Source organism: Furipterus horrens, unplaced genomic scaffold (assembly GCF_987537825.1).
Source record: "Furipterus horrens unplaced genomic scaffold, mFurHor1.1.pri manual_scaffold_5, whole genome shotgun sequence".
Lineage (NCBI taxonomy): Eukaryota > Metazoa > Chordata > Mammalia > Chiroptera > Furipteridae > Furipterus > Furipterus horrens.
Window position 1 is genome coordinate 77210591 of NW_028327175.1, and position 18274 is coordinate 77228864.

Genomic DNA, 18274 nt, shown 5'->3' on the forward strand with positions numbered 1-18274 from the left:
ATGAAGGTTCTGCAGCCCCAGTATTATGATGTCTGGATACCCTCCCCACACACCTTCAGTCTCTGGAGCTCCAAGGACCACAAAAGCTTCTTCAATGAGAGAAGTTGCTATGACTCTGGTGTCAGCCCTTCTCACATCCAGCCCCTGGGCTACAATTACCCCGAGCACTTGAACTTCAGATGGTGTGCTGGTTTTAAAATGTGTCCAGAAATTCTTTGATACTCCTCCCCTGAGGAGGTAGCTTCATTTCCTCCCTGTGAGTGTGGGCTATACTTAGTGACTTGCTTCTAATGGACAGAATATGATGGATGATGGTGACTTCTGAGAATAGGTCATAGGCAGTGTGGCTTGCTCCCAGCTTTCTCTTGAATTACTCTCTCTGAGGGAAGCCAGAGGTCATGAGGACACTTAAGTAGCCCTATAGAGAGGCCCATAAGTGGAGGAACTGAGTTTTCCTGCCAACAGCCATGTGAGTGAACCATAATGGGAGCAGATTCTCCAGTCCTGGTCAAGCCTGCAGATGACTGCAGCCTGCAGAACTCTTGACTACAAGCTCATGAGAGACCATGAGACAGAACCAGTCGCTAAATTGCTCCTGAATTCCTGCCCAGAATCTGTGAGATAAGTAGTTTGTTGTTTCAGGATGCAGTGTGGTTGTAATGTGTCATGTGCCAATAGATAACAAATAGAGATGGGCATAAATAAAGCAAGCCAGGCCCTACCACCCGCATGGCTTGGCCTTGTCCCCTTTCCCTGTTGTCCCATTTAGCAAGGGGTAGAGGCAAGACATATCCCCTCACAGCTGTGAAAACATATAGGTGATGGGAGCCTGCTGGGTGAAAAAAAGTGATTGTTCACGATATGAAAGGTAATTAAGTTTAAGGAGGACTTCTCTTACATTCGCAAATACTAATCTCTGGATGGAATTACCAAAAGATGTGGCAGTCACTCTGTTTTAAGAATTTTCTTTCAGATTGAACAAATTCTGATTATCTGGTAGGCGGTTGGGATTTAATTCTGCCCTAAAGCTCCTTTCTCTTAATTAGGTTAAAAGTTCAGGGTAAATAGGAAACTTAATCCAAATCTGAGATGTGTGTTAATTTCAAAAGTAACTCCCCAATGTAGATGTCCCTCCTGACACATATAGGGGTCAAGACTGAAGTTTTCTTGGAAAGCATCAGATCCCCACACTCAGAGGCTAAGCTCTGCAGCACAACTTTTGCTCCTCCCCCTCCTCTCACCACCTCTTATCTCAGGGCCTGTTCCTTAGCCTCTGTTCAGGTGAAACTCAAACATCTGAATCCAACCAGCCAACAAAGCAACTTATGTGTAATTCTAGTTGAAGTTACACTCTCTTAATGGATGAGAAGAGAGCAGGCATTTCTCACACACTGGGAGAGCATGAACCCCCCAAATTACAGGGTTTCAGGGTCACATGAGACCTCCAGAAAGTTCGGGGGATGCCATCTTATCATCTGCTGGATTCCAGGTAGCTGGATACATATGAATTAATGATAAAAAATCTTATGTCAAATTTTTATCATCCTAAAAGCATAAGCCTTTTGTCTGATTATAAGTGAGGCCAGATATCTTTTGGCATGGATAAAGACCACCAGCGTAAGTCCTGACGGTAAATAGTAAGGGAGTGTGGAAGTGCCTGGAAAGGGGAAAAAAATAGTGTAGAAATAAAAGGATCTGGATTTAATTCTTTGTATCCAGAGGTTGCTCTGCAAATACCACCGTAATGAGCCAGTGCCTGGCCCCTAATTTCATAAAACCCTCCGAAAGGAAAATGCATGAAAGGCAGAGCTGATTCGATTCTTTTTGATATTTGCCCTTGGGCCCTTCTTTGGGGGCTCTGAGAACACATGAATTAACATGAACCGGTGAAAACATTCCAAAGCAGGCCTTTCCAATGACGAGTCAAGCCAGTTACCTTACAGCTTGTATATTTATTGAACAAATACTACTAAAGTAGCTAAAATACACTGGGTACTTGTCATGAGTGCATCAGTAAAGATCACATTGTTACAAAAGCCTGCATTTTCAGCAGCACACAACCGCAACTCTACATAAATGCCACAGATGCAGAATACTGTTCTTGCTCTATTTACACAGCTGATATACCTACTCTAACAAAGAAGGGAGCGGGGAAATGCACGAGAAACTCAGGCCAATGGGGGAGCAAGAAGAGAATGAAGAAGTGCAGCGCATGCATCATAGATGTTTAACAGTCAGAAGCGGAACAGTTCAGAACAGAGCTGCCCTGTCAAAGGAAGAGCTAAAAGACAGTTATATAAAAATTAAGGTGGGCTTTCAGACTGGCTAACGCAACAACATTCTGTGAGAAGATGGTATTTCTGATTTTTTTGTTTGTTTATCCATTCCATTGGGAGCAAGGACAAAAATGTAAAATCTACACCTTGCTTATCAAAATTGCCGAAAAGTGTTCTGTCTTTCAAAAAAACAATTTTTTTTGTAGACATTTTTCCAACCCAATTTTTGGGAATGGTGTAATTTTCTTATTCTGACTCAGATACCAGTGTTTTGGAGTTTTTTAGAGGGCATTTATTAAAAAAGGAGTTTTCCCTTTCCCCCCAAATATTCTTTCAGACAAAAAGAACCAAGAGACACCTAAAAATGCCTGCCCACTTATTGCTTCTTTCTCTAAGTTAGGCAGGCGAGGCTACCAAAAGGAAGAGATTTGGTAAGTAAATTACAGTTTTGTGATTGCTCCCGCTACGGTGGCTGCGGGTCCATGAGTGTCAGCCCTTGAGACGTGGTCTCTTACACTCTCTCCGGTAGCGTTCACTCAACCTACAACGCTGAAGAAGAAAGCCACACTGAAGACACAAGGAAAACAAGTCAATCCAGTCTAGAGAACAACATCCAGGGAAACAGAGTACCAACACCTTCTTAGAACATGGAAATAAAAAATAACTCCATCAGAGCTACCTCGCCAAGGAGCATGTTGAAAGTCCAAAATAGCACCATTCATCAGTGTCTCAGGTCCTGTGGCAGCATCTCGGTCACTTACCACAAGGAAACAATGAGTTTCAAACTACTTCTATACATCAAAAGAGTACATGGATAAAATATAGAGATATACAGACAATTGATGAACATAAACTACTAGGCTTGTTACATCTAAATGAAAAAAAAAAAAAAAAGGGGGACTCTCAGCCTCTGCATGAAGCAGTCGGGAGCTGTGTGAGTGCCAAGGCAGGAGTGGACCGGTTGTGAGAGAGCTGTAGGAGTTTGAGTTGTGGAAGACGTTGTCGTAGAGAACCAGGCCTGAAGGCCCACCTGTAAGGGTTGTAAACGTGGATTCACAGTGTGAAATTCTGAGTGTTTTCACTTGAGTCAGAATGATTGAAAACTGATATGATGATACCTATCTGCCCACTGTAAATTCTCTAAAGCAAGGCTCAGAGTCCCATAGTTTCTTCTTATACTTGATGATTTACACAGAAAAAAATCCCATATATGATACCATGACCTCATCAATACTCATACACCATACGTAATACAAATGGAGGTGTTATGATTAAAAAGAGTGGAGGTAACTGATTCTTGGGGAGTGGAGCTCATTGCTGCCAAGTGGAGTCAGGGAGGCAGCCTCAGTCTCGTCCTTCTTCTTGCAGTTCACTCCCTTTGGGACAGGAAGTCTTCCCTGAAAGGCAGGTGGCCCAGACACAAACAGAGAACACACACAAAAGAGAGACACACTTAGTCATGCTTCGGAAACCATTTGAATATTTTTTATCCTTGAACTCCCAATGTTTTGCAAACAGAGTTTACATATTAAACACAGTTCACCTGAATGTAAATATTAGGTCTGTGGGGGCATGAAGTATAATAATTAAACACTAGCTGCCTTGGCTTCAGCAGAATCAAGTGCTTCTCTCATGGCTGAGCCCAGCCATGTGGGAGGCAGCATTCCCCCAGTCAGGTTTCTGAGGTCAGTTTCTAGCATCAGATAGGGCCTGACCTGAAGCTGGGTGAGAGGTGCTCCCTGGAGTATTGACACTTTTTAAAAAAAATTTTTTAAAAGAGTTCAACCATTGATGGCTATGATGGAGTAAGGTAATTTATGTATGGCTTATGCCATAAGCACCGGCACAGTCCATGTGGGCCTTATGGTCAGAATCAAAGGGGGGAATGTTTGGGAGGGAAGTAGTGTGAATTTGGGGGAGGGGTTGCAGGAAATAGGAGAACAGTGTGAAACCAAGGCCAGAAGAGAGAGATTCTGCTAGTTTGGACTGATGGGGCTATTCTAAGTCTCTTCTCATAATCCTGATGAGTGAGGTTTTTGTGTTTCTGACTAAAATAATCCAACCACAAGGTGACTGATGATCCATTGAACACCAATGGAAAGAAGCTCTCCATAGTAACCGAACAGTAAGAGGACAGACAGTGAACCCCATCTGGCATTGGATGATATAAAATAGAGGTCTTACTTTACCACAAATAGATTGCCTGCTCTGATTGGATATGAAAATAGTGATTTGACAAGTTTCTCCTTTAGACAAACCATTAGCTACTTAAGTTTCTTTGGGGAAAAAAATTACTTGTTGTGGTTTTAAAAGATCACTTTTTTCCTGTTTTGATCAGGTCACACATTTTAATAGGACATTTATAATAAGATAATTTGATTAGATAGAATGACTTGGATTAAAGTGATACTCTTGCTTTGTGATCTGTAAAAGATCACATTTGAATTTCTTTTTAAGAAAAATTCAGACATCAGGAACTTCCTAACAACTTGAAACTGAATAAATTTTTCAGCAGCCCAGGGTGAACTAAATGTCACAAATAATTCAACTTCAAGAACTCTCATTTACTGTATAGGTTTTTCATATTAAACATCTGGTATACCTAAATTTCATGTTTAAAAACCTCAGACACTAAGTATATACAACATTTTAAAGATGTATATCAAATTCATTCAGTATGTACTTTAATATGCCAGTTTTAGCTTGTGATTTAGAGGTTGTTTTAGTATAATAAATACCAACAGAACCAAACCAGAAAATTAAATTAAAATATAATTCACCACTAACACACACTTTAGGAGCTAGATAAATTTCCAAAAGCATTATAGTGGGCAGTTTCTTTGAATTGTGAAAATAATTTCAATCTTGAAATTTTGGCATGCAATCCCAAGATTAAAAAAAAAAGAAAGAAAGAAATCCACTGTAATAACGGTGCCTTTAAAGTAATATTTGTTCCTCCTCTCCTGTCAAACAGTTAGTATGCATGATTCAAAATATGACAGACTTAGGTTTTAGACAAGTGAAAAATTCAACGTTTTCTAATTGTCTCAGGCCAAGAAGGAAAATCAAAAGTTCATGAATATCGCTTCACTCAACAACTACCCTCTGTTACATGGCTGGGCTCAAACTGCTACCTTAGGTTCAGACTTATTCTGTTCAAAAGTTAATATACAGAGCATTAATCTATCTATATAAATCTCAGTCTTACTAATCTTTTATCTCCATGGAAAATACACAAGAAAACAAAATAAAGAGCTGAGTGGCATCTGGATAATTTGGAGAGAGGTTATATCCAGAAAAAGAAAATGTGAAGGAGATCATTTCAGATGGGAATCTACATTTTTACTATGTTTCTGTCCTATGAGGCTCCCAAACATTTGTGTCTTCATTTATTATTCATGTTCTGAGTGCCTATTATGGCTTGAGTATTCTATTAGATTTTAAGCCTACAGAGATTAAAACAGAGACAAAAAACAGCCCCTGCCCATCCTGCCCTTCATTAACTTGCTGCAGAAAGACGACCAGGTACAGCTGGACAATGGCAGGACAATGGCAAGGCAATGGTGTCACCCCGTGCAGCAGCTGAGGGTCCACAACCCAGCAGTCTGTGGGGAGGGGAGCTCCTGTGCAGATTAAGTTCTGCACAGCCTCCCATTGGAGGCTAGAATTTACTAGATTTCAATTGTTACCTCCTGTCCTTCATTTAAAAAAAAAGAAAAGAATAGTCTTTCTGCTCTAAAGGAATTTTAGGCTTCTGTAGCAAGGGAATGAGGCATTTTTAAGCAGGAACACAGTAATGTCTTATTTCTCCAGGAGTCAGGCCTTATAAAAATTCAGGCAAAAAATAATCCTACCTTCTTCCACCATCCAGCACATGTGGTCCCCAGAGAACTGAGGAACTTGAATAAACTAGAAGGCTGGAGGAGGGGAATGATGTGTCCCCAGACCGGCTCTCCCGGATACCCCTACAGCTGACCTGCCTGAGGCTGGGTGACCCTCTCGGATGATGACTGTTAGTATAGGAATCCCCCAATAACTCAATTGTGTGCCATGAACCAAATACGTCAAGATTATTTTTCTTATGATTACACAAAGATGCGTTTTTCCAGAAGGGAACTGCTGGGAATAGGACAAATACATTATGCTCAAGGTACTAGTCACATATTTTGAGAGGAAAGAACTTAGAATCGCAGAGGGCCGGAATCACAGGACCCACTGTGGCAGCCCCTGCAGCATGCCTCACTTGCAGGCAAGGCCTGGGACCCGCACCAGCCTTCGGAGAGGAAAAGGAGGCACTACTGACTCATTGAGAAACTTGCCTAGTCTTGTCTCTCTGCTTGCTGTCACCAGTATCAAAGAGAGGACATCTGGGTGCCTGTGTGGGGCAGGAACTAATGAAAAGACTATACTCTCTCTTGCTCCTTCCATTATCATGTCCTAGCCTCAGTGGCTCGGGGGAATTTTGCCCTGAGCTGGTCCTGCAAAGAATGTCTACAGTTAGTTACACTGCGATGCTGGTGATGTGGTGGGGGATGGTGGGATGCAGGTGTGTTTTAAGCTCACTTCCACCTCAACTCTATAAGATCAGCACAAGCCTAGCTCAGATAAAGGCGAAATCATTCTGTTCACCTGCTTCCCTGCCAATGATTTCAACCGTGACCTTCAGAAATTCTCTGAAAAATTAAAAGTGATTTAGAATTGCTTGCTTTCAGTGAAAACTGACAGTTGATGCAACCTCTTCAAATTCTGCCTGCCAGAGAAAGATAGAGAATTGCTGGAATCATTTAGTATAAATAAGAGAAATTTTCAAACATTGAAATATCAGTAATAGCTGGGTAGGCCTCATCACTGGTCAGTTACATATATGAAACATTTAAATGTTTATTTTTATTTTCAATGAACTCTTATTTTTCTTTAGTAACTGCAAAATCAAGAGGTCAGTGGTAAAAAGTATAATCCTTCTATTTAAGGTCAAATGATATTTATCCTAACAAGCAAAGTCTAAAGGTAGCTATAGTAAAAACTGGTAAGTGATTTGAAAATATTTTTTGTTGGATTTTTTTTTCCCAGAAATGGTGCTAAAATCTAAAATGTAAATTTTACAAAATTTTTAACATAGAGAATTGTCACATCTAAGATGCCAGCACAATGAAAGCATGTTTACGGAAAATATTTTAGGTCTAAAAATTAAAAGAAAGAAATATAACAGTTCTTTAATGTTCATTCTGTTTTGTATCATGGATAATTTTATCAAACTCTCAGGCATTATTATCAGACAAAACTGTCATCATCTTAGCCTTTTAAGGTACCTTTTGAGTATATTTGACTTTATCTACCCAGGGATGGAACAAATTGAAAACCTGTAAAATGTACATTGGTTCGATGATTATTAAATGAGAATTTGCTTTGGACTTGTCAAGAAAAGAAGATGTGAAATTTTAAGAGTCATAGGACCTTAGGATATAATTTTTTTAGTATATGTTATTTCCAAGGTCATAATAGTATCAGATAAATGAATTATTATATTATCCTAGACTATAATGAATATTAAAAATAAAAATGAATAACTGATTTTTTTTTAATTGCTCCTAAATTTAAAAAAAATAACAAAATAGCAGCTAAGGTTCTTACCTTAGGAAGCCTTCCCTCCATTTCCTTATTTGGAAATGGTTCTTGACTGACCCAGACAGAGAGATCCGGGTAATAAGCCTATAAGAGACAAAAGAGCACACACATTTAGATTAAAAACAAGATCCACTTTGAAACCACCTGTGATCAGCTTAATGCGCTCAATCCTCCTCAAAAATCACTTACTTCCCAATTGCAACTTTAGAATGTGGGGAAGCCCATCTGCTCTTTCAGACTGTTAGTATGCTTCTGAATATTTGCTGCACTTGGAGAGTTTAGCTCTGTCTTCCAAAACCAACTCCAATAAAGCGGAGGTATCAATCAAAGTTATCTTTAGCATGCCAAGTGGCAGCTTCATGGCATGACTGGCTGAGCAAAGAAAGGCACTGGGGAGGCCTAACTTTCAAAGCAGCCTGTGAGAAGATACTTGCAAAATCCCATGTTTATGAGATAAATGTGCCATGCATCCATCAAACACTGTTAGGGATTATCCTTGATCACTTTTTTGAAGGCTCAAGGTTATGTAGAGAGCATAGGAGGAAAGGAAGAAGCAGCCTGCATTCTTCCAGGTCCATGTGGCCCCTGACAACACACTGTCCTGCTGCCTGAAGGTAGCAAAGTGCCTGAGCGAGGGCCAGGGAGGCAGCATCGCCACAGATGATTCAGGGACTACTAGCTGATGGATTTAGGGGTGAGGTGAAGAGAGTCAAACTCAGTAATTCTCTTTTAACTACATATACAAAGGATCATTATCATAAAAAGTTTGCTGACCAGCTGCTCTCCATATCCAGGAAAGACAGGAGTCGGGGATCAGGATTTAAGTTAAAACAGATTTAGGTCAGCTATAGGAAAGAACTTTGCAGAAAAATTATTCAATTACTAGAAGAATTCAGAGAGGAAAAATGTGAAATCTACTTCAAGAAATTAGAAACAGAATTTAACAACCTAATTCAGGGCTAATTCACCTTTGGTACGGGGCCTTCTTAAAGGGAGGGGAGAGACTTATAGATAAGATTTCCTCCAGACCTGGTTCTCTAAATGCTGTAAATAAACCTCACTTTTAATAAATAATATTAAGAATCACACCCCATTAACAGGCTAGCAAACAGACTTACATGTTGTTTTTGATTTGGGAAGCACCAGATGGGGTAACCTAATCCCTGGACTAATGGAGATGTTTGCAACATCCCAATCAACCCATTTGCTCTGGACGTCTGAGGTAGGAAATGAGGATGGTTGTGTTGGTTCCTTGGGATAGTCTAACAGTAAGTAACTTTGCTCTACTCCAGTAACATTTACAGCACATCCCAGTTCACAAAGGAATTTTGCAAACATTAGCTAATTCATCCTGACAATGAGCCTGTGAAAAGGTCTTAAACATTACATAGACGAGGAGAGTGAAACTCAAAGAGGTCACCAGCCTTGCCCAAGGTTACAGTCAGTGTAGGATAGGACTTAAACTCAAACCTGATTTCCAGACTCTAAACTTCAGTTCTTCCCACTATCCTGATGCTCTTGAATTATGCCAGAATACAAATTCCTTACCACCTCTCTTTCAAAAACTACAGTCCACAGCCAACATATACATTTAGGTTTTAAATATTTGAGAGCTCATCCGGGAAGAGCTGGACCTATTTTCTGACTTTGTACTGGGTCCGCTTTCTGGGCCATGTGCACCCCCCCCCCCCCAAACCCAGCCTCCTTCCTCTTGCTCCATTTTCCCCGCCTTTGACCAGTGCCTTCTGGGAGAACTCCATCACCTGCCTTGTTTGAGACAAAGAGCCACCCTGACACACCCTTTAACCAGGAATGGGTGAAGAAAACAAAAAATCCCAGTGTGGGCTGAATTTTAGGAGACCCCACATTGGGATCAAACGTAAGTTCATAAATTGATTTAAAAATAATTATAAATCAATAAAAATGATTACATTTCTACATTACTTTTTTTAATTTAAATATTTTATTGTTTATGCTATTAGTTATCCCAATTTTTCCCCTTTGCCCCGAATCCACCCAGCCCGCCCCCACTTCCATAGTCAATCCCCACACCATTGTCCATGTCCATGGGTCATTTATACAAGTTCTTTACTCCCTTCCCCTTCTTTCAACCAGTCCCCACCTCCCTCCTCCCCTTTTACAGCTGTCTGTTCCATGTGTCTATGCCTCTGATTCTGTTTTGCTCATTAGTTTATTTTGTTCATTAAGTTTCACTTATAAGTGAGATCATATGGTATTTGTCATTTACCAACTGGCTTATTTCACTTAGCATAATTGTCTCGTTATAAAAGTATGCTTTAAGTACCATTAAAATATTACACATATTAATGAGAAATAGTTTCCTTGTAAACCCAAAACACTTGACAAAAATACACATAAAAACTTGTAAGCACATGGATGCAATGAAAAGGAAAATCAAGTGAACACCGTTATGTCTGTGTTCTTCTGACTTTCTGTGATATTCTATTTTAACAAAATCACATTGTTTTAGCATTTAACTTCTAGATTCAAAGCATCAATACTAAAGTCACCCAGGTCTGGTGTGTAGTTAAAAAATAGCTTGCCTCTCAGAAATTACTCTACTTATTCTTACAATGTATTTTCCCAAGAACTTTCTCTCCCATTTTTTTTTTTTTTTAAAGAAAAACAGTCAGTGACTTTTTGCCAAAGAACTCAGGAACATAAGCATCTGATAGCAAAACCCACAAATGAGGAAACTTCTCCACCTTCCTCAAATTCACTCTTTTGAAACATTAATTTAGTCACAGATTTGACAAGGGTATTTCTAATTAGGCATTTTTAAATGTTTGAGTCATGAAGTAATCATTGCATACTTTAGGAAAAGTAAATGACACTTTGGCCTTGTGGTAAATTCTTCGTCTCTCAGAATCAGTACTATAAGCCCCAATGGCAGGGATAAAGGAGTCTTACCTTCAGCAAACCTGTTTGGCTGGTCTCTAAGAACTCGGTACATCCTTGGACATGGTATCTAAAGGAGATACTTACAGTTCCTTTTGTGATTTTGGAAAAAGGTGGTAATTATTAGAAATACATGCTACCTACATTACAGCTTTGTTCTTATACCTGTGGTACTCTGAGACTCTTAAATGAAAGATTTAAGAGGAAGGATCTATGACAATTATTAGCCCAAGCAAACTAATACAGTACTTTTAAGTGCATTTTTTAAAAAAGGTATTGTTCATGTCAAATGTAATAGGTGTTGGAAGTATATCAAAAGACTAAAAACACACAAAACCAATGTTTAGCAAAACATCCAGTAGCACTGTCAACAGGAAATGTGGGTGGCAGTGAGCAGATCTAAAGAAAATCCACAGGTTGCTGTGTCCTGTTTTTTTTTTTTAAACCTAGTTCAGAATATTAGGAGCCAACGATGACCCTGTCACTGAGGCTGCTGAATACTGATAATATGTGGGTCAGAAAACAAGGATTAAGTTCATCTATCTTTTTGGAGTCCAGTTCTTGCTGGACCCTAAAGATGTTTGTTCTTGGCACTGGTCAGTTGAGGCTCTGAAGGCGGACACATGGCTTAACCTGTATTGCAGCCATTCACTTTTCTGGATTCAAGTTTATGTTATTCATGAACATCAACTAAACGATCACTTTCTTTTTCTTTTTTTTTTTTTAACTTCACTGAATCCTCTCTCTTTATGGTGGTGGTGTTCATCTCAGAAATGTAAGTGATCTGGGTAATCCACATGGAAATACCTGAAAACTGTTGTCTTATTAAATAAGTAAGCCAAGGTGTCCTTTGAACTTCACAAGAGAAGTACGTGTCCTTTTAAAAGTGTTTTCCATATATAAAATACACAACTGTTATTGCTCAGGTAAAATACTCAAAACTCTCTAGAACAGTGATTTTCAATTGTGTGCTGCAAGAATTTCTAAAACATACAACATCCAACTATTTAGTCAGGGGCACTGACCTCTTTTCCCTTAGATTGTCAAACAAAAAAATGACAACAGCCATCACAACAATAGCCATCCAGTGTGACCGAATCAAAATTACACCTATTTTCTTGTCAGAGCCACACACACATACAAAAATGTTCTTTAGTGTGCCACAAAATTTTAGTAGTTTATGTATGCCATGAGAGTAAAAGAAGAGGTTGAAAATCGCTGCTCTAGAAGACTGTTCTTCCAGAAGTTAGAAATCGGAAAGGCAAACTATATCCTCAAAAGTTAAGAAAACATTCTGAAAATATTGAGGGAAAGGAAAATTTTGTTGTTTTAAATTGCAGAACATGCAAAGGTTTTGTTTAAATTCCGAGAAAGGTGGAGTGTTTACGCTTGTCACTGAATATGTTAGTTAATGCATCTTTTTCTACAATGCTACATTTACATCACTGATGACTACATTAAACACAGAACTGAAAAACCATGTTCATTTAAATACACTAATCATGATACATATGTATTTAAATATCCACGAGCAACTCTTAGGTTAAGAGCAATTTTTTTGCTTTCAAGTATATTTAACATATTTAAACCCACAAGATATTTAAATAGTTTACTGGTGAAAATGTACTATTTCTTACTGATTCTTTAAATGTATTTGATGGTTGGGTATTTAAGTTTCAATTGTCTATCACAGCATACAAGTTAAGAATATAACGGTCAAGGTTTTTTGCTTTGTAAGTCTTTCAAGGCTTATTTTATTCTGTGGACAATGCAGCATGAAAAATAACTTCATTTTTTTTAAGTCTATAAGGTAATTAGCTTGGCAATGATTATTACTTCATATCCCAACTAGAAAAATAAAATGTGGGGAAAATCAGAGATCACTCCTGCAAGATCCTAAAAATACAAACTAGATCATCCCTTAAATTCTTTTTTTAATCTTTTAAGCTCTTCATTTTAAAATTTGCTCTTTATTTTCTAATAGTATGGTCCACATACAGAAGCAATTTAATTAACATTTCCTATCACTTCTATACTGCATGTAGAATTCGAATTACAGATATTTATTACCTATTTCTAAATTTTTATTTTCCTCATCTACTGTCTCAATCACTATTTCTTTGGGGAGACTGTTCTATGAGATTGATCCTCAAAGGTAGAGTCATGGGTTTATTCAGAGCTTAAATCCACTACATACATATTATATGTTGCTTACTTAATTGGTTAACATACTGTCTCAGAAATCTGCTATGAGGACATTGCATGGCCTGGTTAGCAACCATAATTATATTTCCTATCCTTGATGAAGTTCTATGTGCTTAAGAATGCACACACATGGCCCTTTTATGTCTTAACAAGGATAGAGGTGCCCACCCCGTGTAATTAGGAAAGTGGGCTGGGGCAGCAGGTGTCCAACCTGCATAATTAATTCCTTGAGCAGCGAAGGAGTATATTTCATAATCTCTCTGCCAATTAAACAGTGTGCATGTGTCTACACGTGTATATGTTCCATTCTGCCTAATTGGTTGGGAAGTTGTAGAACCTAGTACTGTATACAAGGGGAAACTACTTGCATATATGCACACTTCGTTTCTGCAAATACCCTTTGAAGTGGTGCTATTAAGAATCTCCCTCAAAAGCCACTTTGCTCCCAGGTGCTACTGGTCATGAGAGAGGGCAGGATGTAAACTGAAACCATAAATGAGTTAAAAGGATCATTTTCTCTGAGCAGCATTACATCAATGATTAGATGGGTGCCAAAAGATGATGCACTGTTTCTCTAGAGACCTGCCCAGCCCTGGGAGGGCAACTTGCAGACAAAGCACCAAGTGGAGGGAATGCATTGCAACTAGAGGACAAAGTATAAGCACGCTGAACGTGGAGCCACTCTGGACATTCTGGAAAGCAGACTAGACTGTTAGCTGGTGCCTAAATTGGCAAACATTCTGGTTTAGGAACTTAGTGCAACATGCGGAGACCTAATTTAAGTACACAAGTGTGCACACATATACACACTAAGCACACACACAGGAGCTGGCTGTGGTAACCAACGGGAATTACAAGACATTCTCTGCCATGAATGTCCTCCTGTCGGAAAGGAAAAGATGGCCTTCTAGGGCAGTGCTGTATCACTACATGTGCTGACATGCTCTGCATTTCCATGGTCCTACAGGATCTTAACCTGTAGAAATGGGGGTAGGGAGACAAGGTTCAATGAGGAAGACAATGATAGCTCACAAATGGGTTAAGCCCGTTGGGTGTATATGCCCACCATGAGCACAGCAAATGTCCATATTTTATAAATGTCACACAGCATATTATGTTATTGCCCAAAATTACATGCCAGCCTCGATGTCTGACACAAGCAGTACAGACTTGAAGAGTGGAATCCTCTAAGTTCACACTGCTCACTGTGAGGCCACGTTGAGAGGCCCCTGATGACAGTGGGAACCGGACAGCTGTGGAATTTTATTTCTAAATTTCAAAAAGGCAGAGAAAGGAAAAGGAAATCTCCCAGCAACAAAATGGAAGTGTTTACATGTGAAATCAACCGTCAGTACAAAGAGCTTTCAGAGTCACTCTGTTAGACAATATAATATTGTGCTTGTTTGGCTACCGAGTCTTTTAAAATTTGATTTCTAAGAATAAGAGCAAAGACTTTCAAGAGGAGCAATGAATCAAGTCAGGAGCAAGCCACAAAAGGTTAACATTATCCAACTTTGCTTTTTCAACACTATTTAAAACAGATCGTTGGGTGACTTTTCAGGGCTTTGATGGTGTGTGGGTCAAGGCAGGGGGCAGCAGCGGCTGGGTAGCTCGACCATGGTGAACACAGAGGCTAGCGGCAAGCACTCGTGTTGAGCAAACTCCTCCTCTCATCCCAGCCTCATTCCTTTCCAAGAGGAACATGCTTAGCACAAAGCAATCCACCTAAAGACTCCATAAATCCAAAAAAGGGAGTTACTGATCGAGGAATTCTCAGATTTCTGCCAAGAAACCCTCCCCTGGGCTAGAGGTCAGCCTGGTACAGTAATCAGAGCCAAACTGTGGACTGGACTCAAGGAATCAAGTTCAACACTTCAAATCTCGACTTTTAATGGGCAACTTTTCTTTTCAGTAATGAAGACAAAACAAAGTACAAAGAGCTGATAACAGCCCAGAGGAACCCGGAAGAAAAGCACAAGAATAAAGCTTGGAAGGAAACCTCATTAGGGATATCTAAGAAGACTTTTTTCAGACGAAAAATAAAGCAGCTTTTTAAAGCTCTGGTTTGAGATTAAGCAGTTTGTGAATGAACAATAAAAAGTAAAAGCCACAAAATAAGATATTTGCTCTTTTCAGCAGGAAAAAAATACTGGCTTTTGTTAACTAGCAGCAAAAGGAAAAGAAAAGAACAAAGCCCCTCAGGCATTTAAGCACAGCATAAGCTTTCCCTTGCCTTCCTGACCTCAACAAATATGTTAATAAAATCTTCAACCTCCTTGGAGTGGAACCAGAGTAAATATTTACTTAACACATCTGAGTTCTAAGTCTGGACCACCTTATTCCTTGATATAAATTGGTTTTAATTGTAATCAAGAAATTAAAAACACTACATTGCGATATTTCTCCTATTTTTAAGATAAAAGAAAGAGGGAAGGAGGAAAGAAAAAAGAACTACTGTACCCTCATATACCAAGCTGCACTTTAAATTTCTGAACCACATTCTTCACCACAAATGAGAGTAATGCTGTTGATATGCTTTCCAATACTAGACATCTGGAGTTAGCAGGACTTTTTCCAAGCACATTCCAAGGTTAATAGGAAACATCTAGACTTGCTTTTATTAGCTGGTTTGAATAATTTTAAGTATCCTTGGTTTCACCTACAAATAACTATAAAAGTCTGATTCCTACTCACCAAGAATACTATTTTTTCTTTCCTCTTGGTCTGAAATGACTGTACTATCTATTAAAATCTTATGAAAAATGTCACCAACAACATGGAAAAATTAGTCTTCAAAAATCAGATTTCGTTTGTTAAAGCCCTCAATCAAAGGTGAGTGAGGTATGTATTTATCTAGACATAAGGATTTAGAAATTTTCTTTGTGTGAATGATCGGACAACCAGTTGTTTTCAAGAAGTTTGAAGACATTTTAGAACATTCCTCTTGCTGACACGGACAGGACTGAGCTTTCCAGAAAGTGTGCCTTTTCTCCCAGGTGCTCATTGCACTGGAAGCTCTACCCGCTTTCCATGGTGCACCTTCTCCTGCAGGCAGCTGCCCGCCCCTCACTCAGCACCTGGCAGGAGCCATCCCGCAGTTCACCGCTTCTCTTACACTGCCTCAGTCATTTACAGTAAAGAGTGCTTGCTCTTCAACAACAGCATCAGAACTGATAACTGAATTTGGAGGGAAAGTGGTTTCTATTGTGGGAGGATGTATTTAAAACGGGTTTAAATCGAGTCTAGTTGGTGATCTCCTAAGTTTGCCTTTAAAAAAAGAAAAACACTACCAGATCTTTGTACAGTAGTCCCTCTCTATATCACGGCCTCACTGTATTGCAGGATTTTAAAAAATATAATAATTATTTATTGGGTTTTTCGCTATATCGTGGGATTTTGTGGTACTGTATATGTATGTTAAAGTTATGTAGGTTTAAGAGTGTAGAATATGTTTAAGAACATAAGTAATGTTTATAAAAGTGTGAAAAAGGTTAATAAGGGACTGGGAACGGTTTATAAGTGTGTGGGAAGGGTTTATAAAGCCTTAAAATATATATAAATACTAAAACAAATGTAAAGTTCCTACTTCGCGGATTTTCACCTATTGCGGGGGGAGAGGGGGTGTCTAGAATGTAATACCCGCGATAAGTGAGGGAATACTGTAGTCCCATGCCCTAAGTACTAGGGTCACAAAGAGGCTACTAGAAGACTTTCAATAATGTGTCCTCTAAGAAAACTGGCAAAAACTGAAAGTACAAGAGGAATAGAAAAAGATTAGGATGGATGTGCCCCTGTGCACCACCTGGATTTTCAACCCCAGTGGGTGGAGCATAGTCCATTTCAGTCGAAGGCTTCTCTCTCTCAGATGAGGGCTCGGCCAGGCAGTAGTCTGGGAAGCAGAGAAGACCTAAGCGGGGGCCACCAGGCCAAATCAGTACGATGTTTCAGGGCTGGGAGTAAGGGAAGAAACAAATACCTCAGGAGTTGTGAAGATAACGGCAAAAGGCATGCCAACCCAGGAGGCTAAGTTCCCTGGAAAGGGGCTCATACACTCAAATCGACATGAAAAAGATGGAAATGGAAACTCGGACCTTCATTCAAAGTCCTGACTGCATTCTCCGACGAGAGTACTTCAAACTCATCTTTCTTCCATCGTAAACCAATCATCAAAACTATGCTTGTCCAAAGGAAGAGAGCTATGAACAGCATGTGGGACTTGTTGGAACCTACATAAGCAGAATATATAAATTTGGGAACCACAGTTTTTGTGGAAATGCATACAGAGTTCATTATAACATTTTCTTTTTTTTTTTTTAATTTTAGGAATGTTTTCCAGGCACACTCATTTAATCCGTATAGTGCTGTTTCAAGGATGAAATGCATCAGTACATGTAAAGTGCTAGCAACAGGGTCAGGTACCTGCATCTGGGTTAACTACCACTATTCTCCTCCTCACCACTCTCTGGATGAGAATGCTGAGAGAGAGAGAGCGTCAGGGAGCCTGTCCAAGGTCACAAAGCCAAGAAACGGGGAAGACAGGATGCAAGCCCAGCCTCTCCTCTCATAGAAGGATGCAAGCCCAGCCTCTCCTCTCATAGAACACATCCCGTCAATATCGTCTTCTCTGCTATTTTCCCAAAGCCACCTGGAGTGATGCCATGAGGCTCCCTGAGTGATGGGGCCTGTTTTCAATCCTGCAAGTAGGTATTGAGCATCTTCGCTTAGTGCCCTTGTGATGAAATTTAGGTGGATTTCTGACACCTACTGTCAAGAGTAATTTTCTCAAGAACATATGTTGCTCTGTGCTGCCTGTGTTTCTGATAAATAGCCGCCCTCCAAAAGTAACTTACCTTAAAAAATAGCACTGTTTGAGGGCACAGAGGGCTTGCTCTGCATTGCCTATGTGTTCTCGTTGTTGAGGAAAGAGCAGCAATTTTGGCTTAGGTACATTAGGACTTCGGATGTAATTAAACTAGTGATCACAGTTTTGTTTTGTTTTTTTTTTCAATTTTCCCTGAAAGGAAATGTTCAGCACAATACATATATCTAGCAATCATTGCATCTAATTACAAAAGGCATGTGCTGAGAAACTAAATTGTTTTAACATATCCCCCAAATGAACACTCAAACAACCTCTCAGATGGCCTAACAATGGACAATCCCGTTCAGAATATCTTTCTTTCATCAGACGCATTTGCAAAAATCTTCACTGTAAGTTTGCTTTTCAACATTTCAGTTAATTTAAAACA

At 39.4% G+C, this 18274-nt stretch overlaps 1 protein-coding gene across 3 annotated transcripts in view; it reads right to left on the minus strand.

Moving 5' to 3' along the window:
- Positions 1 to 1932: 1932 nt before the first annotated feature.
- The window catches only part of NREP (neuronal regeneration related protein), a 28517-nt gene continuing 12175 nt past the window's right edge, over positions 1933 to 18274 (minus strand). For all 3 annotated transcript variants that reach the window (XM_090276558.1, XM_090276559.1, XM_090276560.1), the window contains exons 4-5: positions 7908 to 7985; positions 1933 to 3673 (exon numbers count right to left, since the gene is read on the minus strand). In XM_090276558.1, coding sequence (XP_090132684.1) covers positions 3548 to 3673; positions 7908 to 7985 — 204 coding nt within the window. In that variant the 3' untranslated portion in view covers positions 1933 to 3547. The remainder of the gene's footprint in view (positions 3674 to 7907; positions 7986 to 18274) is intronic.